The sequence below is a fragment of the Phoenix dactylifera genome, unplaced genomic scaffold (genome assembly GCF_009389715.1).
Source record: "Phoenix dactylifera cultivar Barhee BC4 unplaced genomic scaffold, palm_55x_up_171113_PBpolish2nd_filt_p 000240F, whole genome shotgun sequence".
Classification (NCBI taxonomy): domain Eukaryota; kingdom Viridiplantae; phylum Streptophyta; class Magnoliopsida; order Arecales; family Arecaceae; genus Phoenix; species Phoenix dactylifera.
In genome coordinates, this window is record NW_024067737.1 from 198,389 (window position 1) to 214,958 (window position 16,570).

General features: G+C 38.9%; 1 protein-coding gene across 1 annotated transcript; it reads right to left on the bottom strand.

Annotated features, from left to right (window-relative positions):
- Positions 1-2,618: 2,618 nt before the first annotated feature.
- LOC103724383 lies at positions 2,619-14,826 on the bottom strand. The gene is made up of 3 exons (XM_008815617.4): positions 14,534-14,826; positions 3,069-3,233; positions 2,619-2,970 (listed from the first exon to the last, which is right to left on the bottom strand). Exons 1-3 carry the CDS (start codon positions 14,766-14,768, stop codon positions 2,924-2,926), a joined length of 447 nt encoding a protein of 148 aa, XP_008813839.2. The 5' UTR covers positions 14,769-14,826; the 3' UTR covers positions 2,619-2,923.
- Positions 14,827-16,570: the final 1,744 nt, after the last annotated feature.

The window sequence follows — 16,570 nt, forward strand, 5'->3', positions numbered from 1 at the left end:
GAAAAAAAGAGGGTGGAGAGTGGAAAATTTGATCCAGAAGGATTCTCATACTCGATATGGACCATTTTGACCACTACAAGCAAGGCTGGACAGGGTTCAGAAGCAAGATCTACCACATCGGAAAGCCAAATCGTAGGTCAAACTTCCGGAGGCCATAACTTGATCATATGATGTCCGATTGAGACGATCTTTTTCTGACGCGGCTGATATATTCTCTGAGAGACTCTCTCTCCCTCTGTTTGATGCCGAGCAGCGCGTCCGAACTGCAGTGTTATCTTCGGCTAGAGGAGAAGTTTGTCGCGAAGAGGCAGGCAAGCTGTTGGAATGAGTGGATGGACTAGAAGCCCGGAGAACTAGAATCGAGCCGCCTTGCAAAGGGTCACAAGAAATGCCTTACAAAGCTTGTCGTCGGTGGCTCCATGCAGCATCATGAAGGCCTTGAAGCTCTTAAGGTGATCCAGAGGATCCGAGGTGCCATCGTACGACTCTACTTGAAGCATCTTGAACCGAAATAAAGTTGATTCCTTCATGATTTGCCTGATGAAGGGAGGCTTCGAGAAGAAGTTGAGCTCGTTTTTCGCCCTCGGAACCTATCCTTTGAGAACTTGAGTCTGTTGACTCAACTCCTCAATTCTTCTATCGAGGTCCGCATCCCGCTGGGGTGGGGTCTCCACCTGACATGAAGGCGAGAGGCTCGGAACAAAGTCTTCGTTGGAGTGGGGGTTTGGAGCATGCCGCTTCCCATGCTGTCTAAGGCTGCTCCTCTGGGTGTGTCGACTTTGACGCGACCGCTCGAAGTCCCAGCCGTGAGCGGTGGCTGACTAGGCGCATGCGATGCGTTGACGACTGAGAATAGTGGCTGGGCTGGCCGAATTCCAGTTGGACTGGCTTCGGTCGCGCCACTGTCTGCTCCAGGCCCTAGACCGCCACGGTCAACGCCTGCACATATTGAGTGAGCAAGTTGAATTGCTCATTGTCCACAGAGACGGCGGATTGTTCTGGCAGAGCAAGTTCCGGGCTCTATAACGACCCTCGGGAACGCGGCGTTGTGAAGCACATGATGCGTTGTATGCTCCTCGCAACCTCATGTCAGTTGTCTCTCCCTTTGATTGATGTTGATGTAGCTGGGGGGTGGCCCTTTCTCTAGCACCAATCTGTTGCCGCCGAATCCGGACCAAGGTCAGTGTATAGCTCAGTCGACTCTGAGGTCGGCTGGAGACGAGCTAAGCAGGTCGGTTGGGGTGTTGGATGTTGGGCTCCTCCAAAAATGGCCTATAAGAAAGTCCACTTGACGGAGAGTTTCTAGTCGAGGATCGTTCAATGCCTAAGTTAGAATAACGAGGCAATAGTACGGTATGAAGAGGGTTTCAGCAGAGGGTGACTCTATGAGTAATGTTGCATGTGTTGTATACCTGAGGTCCCTCATGCTACCTCTTTATATAGGGGAGTTCACTTTGTCGTTACCTAACCTAACATGGCGTGGCCAGATAATGGCTGGAAATACGGCCACGGCGTGGGAGCTAGTCCATGGCACTGTCATGACTACGGGCTGCCAGAGCTGTCGATTGTTAGGACTGGTAGGGTGCAAGCCATAACACTGCCATGACTGCGAGCTGCCAGAGCTGTCGGTTGTTAGGACTGTCAGTTCTTATCGACACGTGCTGATTGTTCTCCTCGGCTGGGGCCGAAGTCGTTCATCTTGATTTATGTTCAATGTCAAGGAAGTCGGTCTAGCCTGAGGTCAAGGTATCTAATATTTTCCCCATCAGGACCTAAACCTAGAAATTAGTAATAAATTAGATAAGCAACTTAGAAGTAGATAATTTCTACCAAAACCCAAAACTACATATCTACTGCAATTGTAATCTCTTTATTTTATTAAAAAAAGGCTTCTAATATTCATCCATTTCGTGCCATATCCTTCATGGGTAAATCAAATATCATGGCAAGCTACAACAACGTTACTTCATACCACAAGGTTCCAGAATCTCAAAGGTCTTGTCAGCAGCACCTAAGAGGACTTATATTGGCTGGGGATCTTCCCTATACAATATAAACTGATAAAGTTATGAACACAATTTGATGAACCACTCATAGCAATGTTTTCAGGATCTTGTCGACATTATTTTCATGTACAGCAAATTTCAGATACCGAAAATGGACACATGCTCATCTAAGGTTCATTATCCAGGTTGGCAAAAACATAATTTTCTTCTCATATAAACATCCCATAGATTTATTTGTGGAGTATTAAATTTAGAATGGGTTTTCAAGTCCAGCTAAAATTAGCTTTTATTCTGAACACTTAGGCAAAGGTAGAACATAGAGAAGAGCCTAGATGAACATGACCTACAACATCAATGCCATGGAGAAAAGTTGCTGGTAGATACACAAAAAATTCTTTGGTTTATTCTCAGGTAACTGGAAAGCATCCCTGTGATCACTCAGAATCACGTCCATGCAGTTAAACTAAAACTGTGTTTAGATGAATGAAATCTCCTATGAACACTTTGCTTAATCAGATGCATATTAAAAAAGAAATGGCTTTGGACCCTAGAAATTCAGTTACAGGCATCTGACAGATAAACTGAAATGAAAAAGACCATGCAGTGTATAACTTCTTATGAAGAGGGAAAAAAAGAAGTATATGATTCCTGTCAGCATATACTGGTAATATTCGATTCATGAAACAAATATTGTAATGATATTAAACTGCACCTTCAGTGCTTATTTTATCAAGATATGAGCATACTCAGTGAAGGCTGGTGCAGCATATGTAAAAGTATAATCCGGCATATTACAGTGTCTCACTAGTAGTCTAGCATATGTAATTTTGAAGGTGCATGTTTAACACTCAGTCATCCAAAAACCTAATCAGAAAGCTATGATTAAGTAATGACTACTAACAACGAGAATACCAGAATTACAAAGTCAGTGCTGATGTTTCCACTATATCAGGAGAGACGTTATCTGCAAAAGAAAATTTTAAGGTTCTGTTCACTGATACTATATTTCACAATAATATATAAAGACTAAAATTAGCAGAAGTTGTAAAGATCAGTCAGTACCATTTGGTATGCCTGTAGAAAGCATTCGATCTATGTTATCAATGCGCCTCTGTATTGACTTCAAGAGCAAGTTCAATGATGAAACTCTCTTACGGATAGAGGATATCTTGACTGCATGTTGCATAATGAATGGCATGGGTGCATCTTCTACTAGCTTATCTAGTTCTGCAACAACAACATAATATAGGAGGATTTAGCAATCAAGAATAAATTTTAAAAAGACAAATAAAAGTGCACACGAATGCATGTTGAGACAATCACCAATATGGAAAAGAAAAACATGGTTCAAGCACAACTGCTCAAACTTTGATTTACACTGATTTATTTATTCAGAAAATAAGTAGCTATTTCAAGGAAAAGTAATTGAAATCAACTTGTGCCACATAAATTTTTAACAGAAATAAGGTATAGCCTACAATAGAATAAGGGTCTAAGTACATGTCTTGGGCATGGCTATGAGTGTTATCTCCCATATGGCAACTGGTGCTAGGAATATTTAAGTCACTAATTCATACATCTAGAGGGAAACATAAGTGAATAAACTATAAAACATTAGAAATTTCACAGAAAAAAAAATGATTTATTGGGCTGTTGGGACATGTGGTTTCCTCATATATATTGACATCCTTCATATGATTGGGAAGGACATGGGAGAGGAGTTGGGGAGAGGAGAAAGAAGATATAATCAAAGGATGGAACAAATTCCATCAACCAAAATTTTCAAAATGCAGGATATGACCTTTTCATATGAAGTCTAGTATCCTAAAAATCCTGGGTTGGTAGGATCCATAGCATTCCCAGATCCCCTCAGCTTCTCCCCCTCCTTGACTCTCTCCTAAACTCTTTTCCATCCATGAGAGGGATACCACACTGATGTGGGAATCAGGCATCTCCCCTATAATAGAGGGAAAACTGAAGACTGAAATGAGCAAAATCAAATTAACAAAATAATAGAACTGATAGAAAACAAGAATGCAACAAGGAGTCAAAATTGAAATCATACCTGACATTCGTATACTTTGAATAACACATCAATAATGTGGAATGATTTGTAGTGAAGAAGTCTGAAACATATAATTCATTTTTCTTCATTTTCCTTGATAGTTCAAAACAAAAGGCAGTCTAGAGAGGTATATTAAATATGTGCTCTAATAGAGGTATGCACATGGAGAACACAGGGAATAAGGATTGAATTTGTTTTCGACATTAGCCAGCTTTTAAAGCTGACACTAGAGAAATTCCTTACTAGCTGTTGCATAAAAAACATAGTTACATCCCTTGATCCCTCGAAGTTATTGCATAGATCAGACATGAGCTTAAGGTCATTTCTGAGTTACCTGCTAGATTAAAACCTAAATACCATAATCAGTTAGTTGTCTATCTGATGTGCTTAGAGCAAGCATGTGAGCTCATCTTTCCTTTGCTTTTTTCCTTATGGTGAGGAAGATGGAATTAAGCTAAGTTCAAAACCTTGAGGAGCTGTCTAGTAGGAGCATAAGACCTGAAATAGAGTTATTCCAATCAAACACCCTGCAAATCAGGGATAGACTTGGAATAGGCTATGCCCATTTTACATGGTATGGCTATTCCAGGTGGATCCCTTAACACCAGATATAGTAAGGGCTAGCAAAAGAGGAGAAAGAAATCGAGAGAGAAGAGAAGCAAGTAGAAGAAGGGAGATAACAAATGCACTCCACCAACCCTACAAGATATGTATTTATATAGACACTAGATGACCATACATATTCCAATGCATTAATGCTTACAACTATAAAATACTTCTACAACCTCTAATGAACACCATGCAATGAGCTATATTTGATGAAACTTACAAACACAAAGATTTTTTCCACATTTATGAAAACATAATTTAAGAATAACAATCACTAGCTACTAATAACTAATAAATACTATTTGACTAGACTTTTGACTTAGACCCACATATTGGATAATCCAAAATGGGCTGATCCAACATGGTTGGTCCATCGCTCCTACATAGACATTCCACTGCATATGAACTCTCACTTGAGTTTTTCAATCATCAATGCTTTTAGAATTTCATATCTTCAAAGTGTATTACCTTGATCTTGTGATTTGTATAACCTCCAAAAAATAATTCGCTTCTTGTTGGATGTTAATGATGGAAATAGGTAATGGGCTGATCCAACATGGTTGGTCCATCAGTCCTACATAGACATTCCGCCGCATATGAACTCTTCCTTGAGTTTTTCAATCATCAATGCTTTTAGAATTTCATATCTTCAAAGTGTATTACCTTGATCTTGTGATTTGTATAACCTCCAAAAACTAATTTGCTTCTTGTTGGATGTTAATGATGGAAACAGGCAATAAATGAGATTGGTTTTTGGACAGAGAGACAAGAGCACTAGAAGGTGTAATTGAATGAGTCTCCTAAATCAAAAATATGACTTTGGCCATTGCTTTCTCCATAAAGATTTTGAGACATGAAGTCTATCACAAAAACTTCAAGTTCCACCTTCAAATATGAATTTGAAACTTCAACTTTCACTCCTCTTAAATAGAACACTGATTATATAAAGCTAATTGGATTAATGCGTTTATTCGCATTGCTTCTTTGGATTATATGAGGTTGAAGAACTAGAGGAGGAGATGAAGAAGTTCTTGGAAGAGAACTTAACGATAAGATTTCACCACATTAGAAAGCATTTGAGGTGAATTCCTAACTTCAACCAACTTCTCAATTGGTGCCTTTCCCTTAAATTGATCTTGATCCTATAATGGAGGAACAACTTACAATAGTTACTCATCATAGAAGTTCTAGTAGTCACAAGTCAACATCACTTGAAGTTGTCTGAAATAATGTTCAAATTTGTTTGCTTGTTCTCTGAGCTGATTGGTTACTTCTTTGAAACTTTATTCAGCCTTCTATTTTATCAAAGTGTTATTCATGTTGACGAACTAGCTCATCATGATGTGAAAGGAGTTCATCATGCTCATTGTTGTTGCTGACTATAATTTTAAGATGGAGATATCTTCTTGAAGAGGAGAGAATTGGAGAAAGGATAAAAAACCAATCGACAATGAAGATAGTAGGGTTAAGCAAACGAGGGAAAAGAGATCGAGATAAAGAAATAGGAGAAGGGAGATAACAAGTGGAAGCCAGACTAAATACAAATAGAATTACACAAACAATTCAATTCTTCATTATATTTCTTTCCTTACTACATATCTATTTTTATACTCACAAAATGACCTCACATATTCCAACGCATTAATGCTTACAACTTTGTAAAAGACAAAAAAAAATACTTCTACAAACTCTGAAAGACACCATGCATAAACCATATTTAATAAAGCCTATAAACACTAAATGACTTATTCTACATTTATGAACACTTAATTTAGGAATAATGACCACTAGTTGTTAATAAGTAATAATTACTATTTGACTAGACTTTTGACTCAGACTAGCATATAGGCTGCTACAAAATGGGCTGATCTAACATGATTGGTCCATCGCTCCTGAGACACCTGCAAATAGACTTATGTCATGTTTTATGCTCATTTCTTACGCTCATTTTGGTCATGCCCCTTAAGAATTCCTCTCTCGTCTTTAACCCCAACCCCTCTTTCTTTTTTCACCTGATTGTCCCATACCTTCACTGCTCATGGCCATCCCAACATTGATGCCGCCACCAGACAGCGCGAAGATACATGGTATTGTGGTTGGTGGCAAGTACCAATCCTCAAGGTAGTGAGGCTTTAGGTTGCTTCCTCATCATCTGTAGCATGCTTTGTCTCCTGATCTGACATCTTTTGGAGTGTCTTCCATCAGCCACCACCACATCCTCCCTCAAGGCCACCCCTTGCTCCAAGATAACCTGAAGCTCCATTTTGCAAAACTCTAGAACAGCGTATGCCGAACCGGCCCGTACCGGCCGGTACGGGCCGGTACAAACCGGTCCGGCCAGCTACCGGTACGGCGGAGCCGTGGAAACCGGTACAGGCCGATTTCTTGCCGGAGACAAAGAAGACGAGGAGAAAAAGAGGGAGCGCGGGGAAGAGAGGGAGGGAACCCACCTTCGGCCGCCATCGGACAGCCGCGGAGGGGCATCGGAGGCCGGTGGGGGGCGGCGGAGGCCGGCGGGGGACGGGGGAGCCCGCGGGGGCGCTGCGGAGGCCCGATTTGCCGACTTCACTTAAAATTCCCAAATTAAAAAACGCGGCCGCGTCCCCTGTTTCTTTCGAAACAGTGGACGCGGCCGCGGCCGCGGCCTCCGCAGCGCCCCCGCGGGCTCCCCCGCCCCCCGCCGGCCTCCGCCGCCCCCCACCGGCCTCCGACGCCCCTCCGCGGCTCTCCGATGGCGGCCAAAGGTGGGCTCGCTCCCTCTCTTCCCCGCGCTCCCTCTGGTTCTCTTCTTCTTCCCCGGTTCCGGCGGGGAAGAGCTTCCCGGTTCGTACCGCCCGGAGCACGGTACGAACCGGCCCGTACCGGTCCGGTAGGCAACCGGTACGCCTACCGGACCCGGTACGGTGGACCTTGCTCTAGAAGGTATGTCAAACCTATCTCTCTTTCTTTTGTTTTTTCGAAATTTTTTAGGGCTAGGGGTGGCAATTTATGACCCAACCAACAACCGACTTTAGATAAACAGGTTCAAGTTTAGTATAAATAGTTTTAGGTCATTAACAGGTTGAACCGACTTAACCAATTTAGTTAAAATTGATCTAGTTTAGGTTTAGAGTACTAACCTGTCTAACCTTACACCTGTTTAATAATTGCACCTGACATGGTTACAATTCGATTCACTTAAGACCCATTTAATTTTTTTAAATTGTTTATGATTTGTTTAGCCTATGTAGAACATATTTATTTTTTATCACAGATCAGACTTGATGCAGCCTGTTTATTGAATGGGTTATGCATGTTGGAACAGGTTACCTATTTAATAAATAGGCCAGCTTTGGTTTTTGATTTATGATCCATTTAATAAATAGGTTCAGTTCAAGTTTGACAGGCTTTTCCTAATAGTTATGTCTCAATCCAATCCAAACACAACCTAACCCACTGTCACCCCTATTTGGAGCTGTGCTTCCAATGAAGGGAAGCATGAAGACAATGTTGTGATGCTCATTGAAATGAGAGAAGGTGGTGTGTCAATGATGTCTTGGGGTATGCTAGTGGTGGAATCCATCCACCACCCTGTCCTACAAGTTGAGTGCCATGAGACTCAGCATGAAAGATGGAACTAATCCATATATCTTTTCCATCAATTTTATTAGCTTGATATTAGTTTATGACTTGCTTTGGAAACATGGATTGATGATTATGATCTCATTTGAAATTATGTTTTCTGTAAAAAATCAATACATTTGCTACAGTCTTTTCACCTTTCTCTTGCAGTCATCTGCAAACTCGCCATGATAGTGACTCCACTACATGACTGCTCATGCATGGTTCCATGCAAGAATTGTAGTATCATATGAAAACTTCTATGATTTATGTCATGAAGGCTATTAAGAATATTTGTCGTGCTTGGTTCATGGTTGGATATTAAAACTTCTATGATTTATCTCATGAAGGCTATTAAGAATATTTACATTGATTTTGTTTTGATTCTCAAGTAATGTTGGTGTACCTACTTTTTTTGTGATCATAATCTCATTCATAGCCATTTATGCCTAAAGTTTTTTTAAAAGTTTGACCAGTGCTTGTTTGACCTAAGAGGTTATTGTTGATGCTCTATTTTCTTTCCACTTATAGATCTATAGGCATGATAATAAATCAGTTGCCTCTAGGAAACGAATGTCCAAGAGCAATAGAAATGTGCCATTTAACAAAAATATACAAAAGATCACTATGACATGATTGGCTAATTGGATTAATCCACTAAACGAACATTTGTGAGCAAAGTTCACCGTCTCGATACCAAACTCCGTACCAGTGCCACACTAGCACTATGTTTGTACTGTATGGTATGGAATCTTTTTGGCGTACCAAGTGTTAGTAGGCCACCCATACCAGGTACCGATACCAAACCGGTACGGTACGCCCCGTACCATTCGGTTTGGGCCAATATGGCGAACCATGTTTATGAGGAATAATGAAGGATCAAATCCTTCTGAGCAATTCTGTAGGTGACAATTTCCAAAGGAAAATGGAAAGGCGATAATCTCAACCTTTAACTAGCAAATGTAGAATAATTTTGATTAACAAAAACTGAAGAATCAGTTGAAAACTTTGAAGGCGAGCTTCTAACTCCACTAGAAGCTCAAAAGCAAAACTGGACGAGAATGGCACTTTGTCAAAAACATACGAACTTTGTGACCAGAAGAGGGTTTAAGTATGGTGATCACGGTAAGCATATATAGTTAGTCATGTTAAATTGTTTCCTTTAAATAAATAATCCAACAAATGACACATGTTATAGGTTTTTCTATATGTAAGCAAATCCTAAGTTGTTTGCAGGGACAAAGCATTTTCCTTACTATAAGGAAATCAAGGTGTTACATGGAAAGATTATAGCAACTAGAAAGCATGGAAACATCACCATGATAACTAGTTGATCGCTCTAAGTATAACTCCGCTATGACTAGATCAAATAATATGGAATGAATCATAAGTCCGGCCTTAACCTAAGCGAAAAAAGAACATGATCATACCATGTCTTTGAAGAGCCCATTATTCCTTTACGGTTTCTAGTCTAGTCAATCTAGTCCAGGTGGGCCAAGCGTAATCCTATAGATAAATTATATGGTGATCGAACAACTTCCTCTAGCAAGAGGCAAAGCACTTGTTCATCTTTCTCTTAATGTGGTAGAAGGTATCAGTAGGCAAGCATGTTGCTTAGTGGCTACTGGATGGGAATATGGCTGCTATAGTCAAGATGTGTCTTGATTAAGGATTGAATTGCTAGGAGAGATTCTAGGATTGGCTTTTGAAGAACATTGGTTGCATCTAAGGCACTAAAGCATGAGAGCAATAAAGATGTTCTTATGAACCTAAATGTAAAGAAGTACTCTAAATGGGTAATAAACATACCAAAGTTCGACGTCTCGGTACCGGACCCCGTACTGGTACCATCTTATTACAATGTTGATACATATGATATGGAGACTGGTTCGGCATATTGAGTGTTGGTATGCACCACATACCGCATACTGGTTCGGTAATTACACGGTACAGTATAGTTGGTACACATCGGTATTGATCGGTACAACAAACCTCGAGGCATACAGTTATGCAATTATCAGCCTTAGTTGTCTCTAGCATATTCCTTAGCAATTTCCACTAAGACCATCCAATATCCATGGCACTAGCATCAAGCAATATAGTAGTGATGGACCCTTTTGGATCTCATTTTTTGATGGGCATTTGGTTGTATCCTCCTTGGACTTGGTCATTGTAATTTTAGCTCAAACTATGTGTGATGGATTGTTTTAAATTGGTTACTATATTTTTGGTAATGTTTTATACTTTTATGGGTTGAATCAACCTAATTTTCTTAGACATTATTCAACTTTCTCATTTGGATGATGGCTATGATGTTTTATGGTCGGCATTATGATGTTTGTTATTAGATCATTTATCTATATGTGGATTATTACTTGAATTATTAGCATGAATTTTTGAAATTTCTTATCTAAATCCTAACTCATATTGGATGGAATTATGTTTATGATTGCCAATATTATGTGCATGTCATTCTTGATTACAATAGGCACATGAATGGCTATAAATGTGCATAAAGTAATCACAAGCATAATTCGATCCAATGATGACTCATGGGTAACACTCAAACCATTAAGTATTATCATAAAATAAAATCAATAAGTAGAGTCAATCTGCAGTAATAATTTCAAGTGGTTGTTGGCTTACTATTAAACTCAAACCATTCAATAAAAAACATTGTATAAAATATCACAACCATCACCAAATCATAAGCCTAGCAACATCCACCAAAATTAGGTGGATTCAACCACCAGAAACTATTAAAATACAATAACCAATTTAACATAATCCATCACACATAGTTTGAGTTAAACCAACATTAAACAAGTCTAAAGGTGGACACACAACCAAAAGCCCATCAAGAGATAAGATCCAAAGGGGGCTCCATTGTTCAAAAAAGCTAAGAACTTACTACGTTGGCTGATGGTATATCGGAAGTTCTATGGCACAAATGATAAGGGATGGTGCTAGGGAAAACAAAGCCAAAAGACTGATTGAATCAATACTTGGCTTTCTACCCGCTAACATCTACTAGGGTCAAGCACATGCAATACATGTGGCTACAAAGGGGAAATAAGTAATGAAGATTTCAAGCTCTATGATACACCCACAACCATTATGGGGGTTTTGCATGACAATTTGGTGATTATTTGGAAGGGGAAGTAAAAATAATGGTGGGGTCTTACTTTGGGAATTTCAATCATAACAGTAGAGATGTTGCTCTCACCCTTGAAAGACTTAAATGGAGCTATTGTTCCTTCAGTACTCAATTATGGAATCCTTCTTAATTTAGCCACGGTATCCCTAATCAGGTACACATATAACTTAGTAACCATGCTCTTCTCAAAGAGCTACAAAGCAATCCCCATTCATCTCATCCCAAATCATGTAATATCCAATCATACCTTTGTTTCTATTGATGCCCTTGTAGCACATGAAGCTGAAGAACATGAACCATAGGCCACATCTTACTAGAGGATGTGGCATTTGATTACCAGAGGATGCCACATCCTACTAGAGGATGCTATTTGATTACCAGATGGGATCAACAGGATGAAAACTTTGGCACACTTGGACTCGAGATCATATTGCCAAGGAGCAATTAGCTCCTCAAAGGCATGGTAAGATGAGTCCTTTCTTCATATGGATTAAGGCCAAACATATTGATCAATTCCATCACCAGTTTAATTATAGCGAGTACCAGCATCATCTATCAGTGTTAATTTACCTTCCTAAATCTTTCTCCATAACATCTCAAGCCTCATATAGCAGGCAGACATCTTGTCCCTACAAAAAAATACATACTTAAAATTTGCTCATACAGAAAGAAGCCATAGCAACCAGTATTTGATTGATTATTTAATTAAATAAAACAAATTAACATGACTGATTACATGTGCTTAGTGTATTCACCATGTTCCAGCTCTAGGGTCAGCACAGAGTTCATAGATTATTTCACAAAGTCTCATGTCGATCAACTTTTGCTTGCAGACAGCTAGAAGACCTGGAAGCTTATCATCAATATTTTCAACAGATTCTTTAATATTTTCTTATCAAAATTATTCCAAGTTTGTAGCTTAAAGAATAGGAATACCATATTCGAACTCTCCGTTGTATGCTGTTTAAGACGATACCTGATTTTTGACTGGGTTTTCTCCTATCCTAGTCCTTAAAAAAAAAAAAAAAAAAAAAAAAAAAAGAAGAATAACATAATGCAAAACACTTAAATAAGGATAATAAACTCAAAATAAATGATGATGCAATGAAATCTAGTGCTTTTATGAGCTAAAATTGATGCCTTAAATAAGTTAAGTTAAGATCATGATCAGAATTAAGCAAATAAACAACTATTCTGGTAATAGAAACCAATATAGGACATTATTCAAGAAGGTTTTTATGAGATCGGATCTGCTAATCATCAGAAGGCTGCCTTTAACTGTTGAGGAGCTTCTCCAAGTCCAATCAGTAGTAAGCACAACCACCTCCCTTAATCAGCAATCTAGTAGTGAAGAATTAAACAGTGGATAAGGGCTTAGATAAGATGGCTGTTGTAAGAAGTCACAGTATCCATAAAATTTAGGTCCAAATGGGTTTTGGATAGATCAAAGAGTCTGGTTTAGGCAGCAACAATAGGAGGGAGATAGGAATAGATAAGGGTTAAAGGTTGAAGGATTCATTGTAGTGATTTGAGGGTTTGGCAGCTAGAGATTTTAGGGTGTTTGTGCCAAAGGAGTAAAAAACAGCTCTAGGCAGAAAATAATAGTGATAGAGAAATAGGAGAAGAGAAGACTGCAGTTACTCTAGCAGGCGCCTCACTCCCAACTTCGCATCACATGAAGCAAATTTAGAAGAAAGGAAACTGATTTCATTTATCAACATTATATGAAAACACTAGCGGAGGGCAGCCACTATTTATAAACAACTTAAAAGGGGTTTATGACCAAAATGTCCCTTCATGCAGTTCTAACTGCAAGCCAATCCTCGCTTCATACCCAAGTAATTTGTTGACCAATTCAAATGACTCATAAATCAAGTTAACTTGAAATACAATAACCATCTCTAGTTGCCCAAAAAAGTAACTAGATGGCCAAGAAAAAATGAAAAATAAAAAAAACAATAGAAAGTTGCATGGGCCTAATTAATAACTCAAACAAAAGATTGTCCCAATAATACTTAATTACTCTAAATTTGGTTGGTCATTGTCCATGGAAGTTCCCAATCAGCTCCACTCCATTCATTTCCAATCCACAATTTTCTAGGTTTATGTCAAAGATGATAGTCTCCTTTGTGATCAAGGATATGGATGTACGAGCCTATAAAACAAATCGTGTTCAAGCAAGATCATATGTCAAAGATGATAGTCTTAAACTAATACCGATTTCCATTAATGAGGGAGGATCTTGCAGTAGCAGCCAAAAGCCTCACCAGCTTGAGCGTTGCCACTTGCCCCCAATCACCGGTGCTGGGTACGAGGGCAAGAGCCAAATGACATAAAGAAAGCAACACCAATGCCAAAATCACCACAAGCAATGAGGGGAGAATAAATTTTGCGGGGCACCAACAACAATGCGCACAAGAAACAGGTCTTATGCTCCTACCACATAGGCCCTAAAGTGATTGCAACCTTAAGGAAAGTTATTTTTGTATCATTTTAACCACCAAAGTTACACTACAAAGCTAAATCATTGACAGCACACAGAATATATTAAAATCAAGGAAATAATACACAGTTATTCTAACCCTTACATTGTGATAAAGAAATTAATTTTTAACAGCATGGTCCAAGCAAGTGGGAAGCATTATATACACCAAATTCTTCCTTAAAAACCATGTATCAAGGAAATAACCTAAAGCAATTAACTAAGAACTCATAACAAAGGCTTCCCAATAATAAGAAATGCAGGATATTTTCCCATTCAATCTAAGAACAGATACTCAAAATATCCATGCAAATCCATAAAATGACAAACTGATTCTTTTACAAAGAACAAGAAAGAAACAGCAACATTTATAAATTTCTCAAAGCAAAATGGAAAATCAATCAAAATATAGAATTCTTCCATCAGAATCTGACAACATAACCTATGAAACCCATAAAATTCGAATAAAAAAAGCAATTTTGAATTCAAAACTAAGAAGAACGCTACATCAAAGTCTGATAACACCCTTTTCCCTTAAAATCGAGATGGCAGAAGATGACAAAGCTATACCTCATTTTGAAAATGATCTGAAATAGATAGACGAGAAGAATTACCGCCAGTGAGACGATCGAAGGAGAGAAGGAGATGGTCCTGACTTCGAGCCGCGCCCTCCGCTCTGGCATCGAATTCCCTCATCACACTCCCCAACGTCGTGGAGATCGCCCTCGCCAGGGCCTCGCATCCTTCCCGGCAGTGCCCGAACTCCTCCGCCCAGGGAGCTGCCGCATCGATGCCGGTCGCGATATGCTCCGACGGACCGCCGGCGGACGCGAGGTCTTCGCCGTCCATGGAGTGCGATTTCCATCAAGAGACTCTCGAAGAACGCCGCAGAGCCGGGAGGGGTAAGTTGAGCTGCGGTGAATCAGAGAACATAGCTGTGGAGTTTGATGTAATCGTGGCCGTCCAATTCATGGAATTCTTGAATCGGAGAGTGGAGATCACATGCTCTTCAAATTGGAGTTCGCGGTTGAAGGAGCCACCGATTTTTAATTTTGTTATTTTGTTTTTATCTCTAGTTATCCAAATCTTTTCCTAATTTTTAAGGAATTTGCCATATTTTTTTCCAAACTTCAAGTATCAATCTCTAGGCTCTAGCTCAATTGTTTCTTAATGCTTACTTGCCACTATAAGCCAATGAAGTCTACTTAGGCTGGTGATAGTTGTATAAGAGTCCTGCATTTGAATTGAAAGGTTATTTCACCAAAAAAAAAAAATCCCAAGGTTAGAGGTAGAACAATTATTGTCTCATATTCGGAAATCCAATCTACTGCTCAGTTACTCTTGGACCCGCAATTGGGTGTGAGTATTGAGTTGTACATTAGGTTTGGGTTTGCATTTGGATCTAATACATGTATTTTGGCTTTGGGTATGGTACGCCAAATCATGAAATCCAATGATTTATCTATCCTACATATTACTTATATATGGGTTACTAAAATAACTTAAGATCTTCACTATTTTGTGCTAATTAGCATAGTGAATGGTGAAATTTTTCGGTATATGTCTGGAAGAAAATGTAGAAGGTGAGAAGGGAAGGGAGAATTCAACTGATAGCAAAAAGTTCATGTAACAGCAATACGTGTTGGTTTGGTCTCCTTAGAATCCATTGATTTAATCTAGTTCTCAAGAGGCTTTGATCTCTTGTGAAAGGTTGTAGATTCAAAGATACTATGCAGTTGTGATAGAGGAACTTCACAATGCTATCGAGAAAACTAGTGTTGATAAAAAAGAATGAATTAGAATAAGAAAAAAATTGATCATAGTAATGGTGACAAAAAGTACTTGTCAATTAACAAAAATTCCTATAAAAAACCTTTCAACGGCAAAGCTACAAAAAAATACGTTCAAGGTGGTTTGAAAGCTACTAGAAAGAGTTATCGTTAGAGATCTAGATGAGATCTTATTTTGTTGCAATTCTAAAATAAAATTGAAAGAAAGTAAAGTTGTAGTTAGTGGCCCATGGAGTATTGAGGAAACCTAGATTGTTTTGAGAGAATTTACAAGGAAAGAGATTGGAAATGGAATTGAAAAGGTGGAGGAAGCCGACTTAGAGAGTGCAGTCACATGTTGGAAAATATTTGCGTATTAGAATTAGAATTGATATCATAAAACTAGTTTGTACTCGGGAGAGAAAGAGGTCATAAAATTATTGTGCCAAAAAATAGTGTTGGTAGATAAGGATGATTAAGTGCCTTTTTAAATATAAGAAAGTATCAAATTTCTACTATTATTGTGATCTTTTAGACTAAAGAGTTTGTTCAAATAAGGAGGTAGTTTTGGAGATGACCCCGCATCTACATTACAAGCTTTGGATGAGTGTGGATTCCTTCTAGGCATAAATGTAGTTGCTTATAAGAAAAATAATGGTCTCAAAAAGGATCAAAAGGAGGGAAAAAAGTTATGAATGAACTATAACGCCTATGCAAAATCAACCATGGTAAAAATGATGAAACCATAATTTGTAGATAACCCAAGCTATCATATATTAATAAGTTCTTTAAATGATAACAAGATACCTTTCTGAACATCTGAAAACTATATTGTACTTTTGCATCCTAATTCACCATGATCACTTGAAAACCTAATTTTCT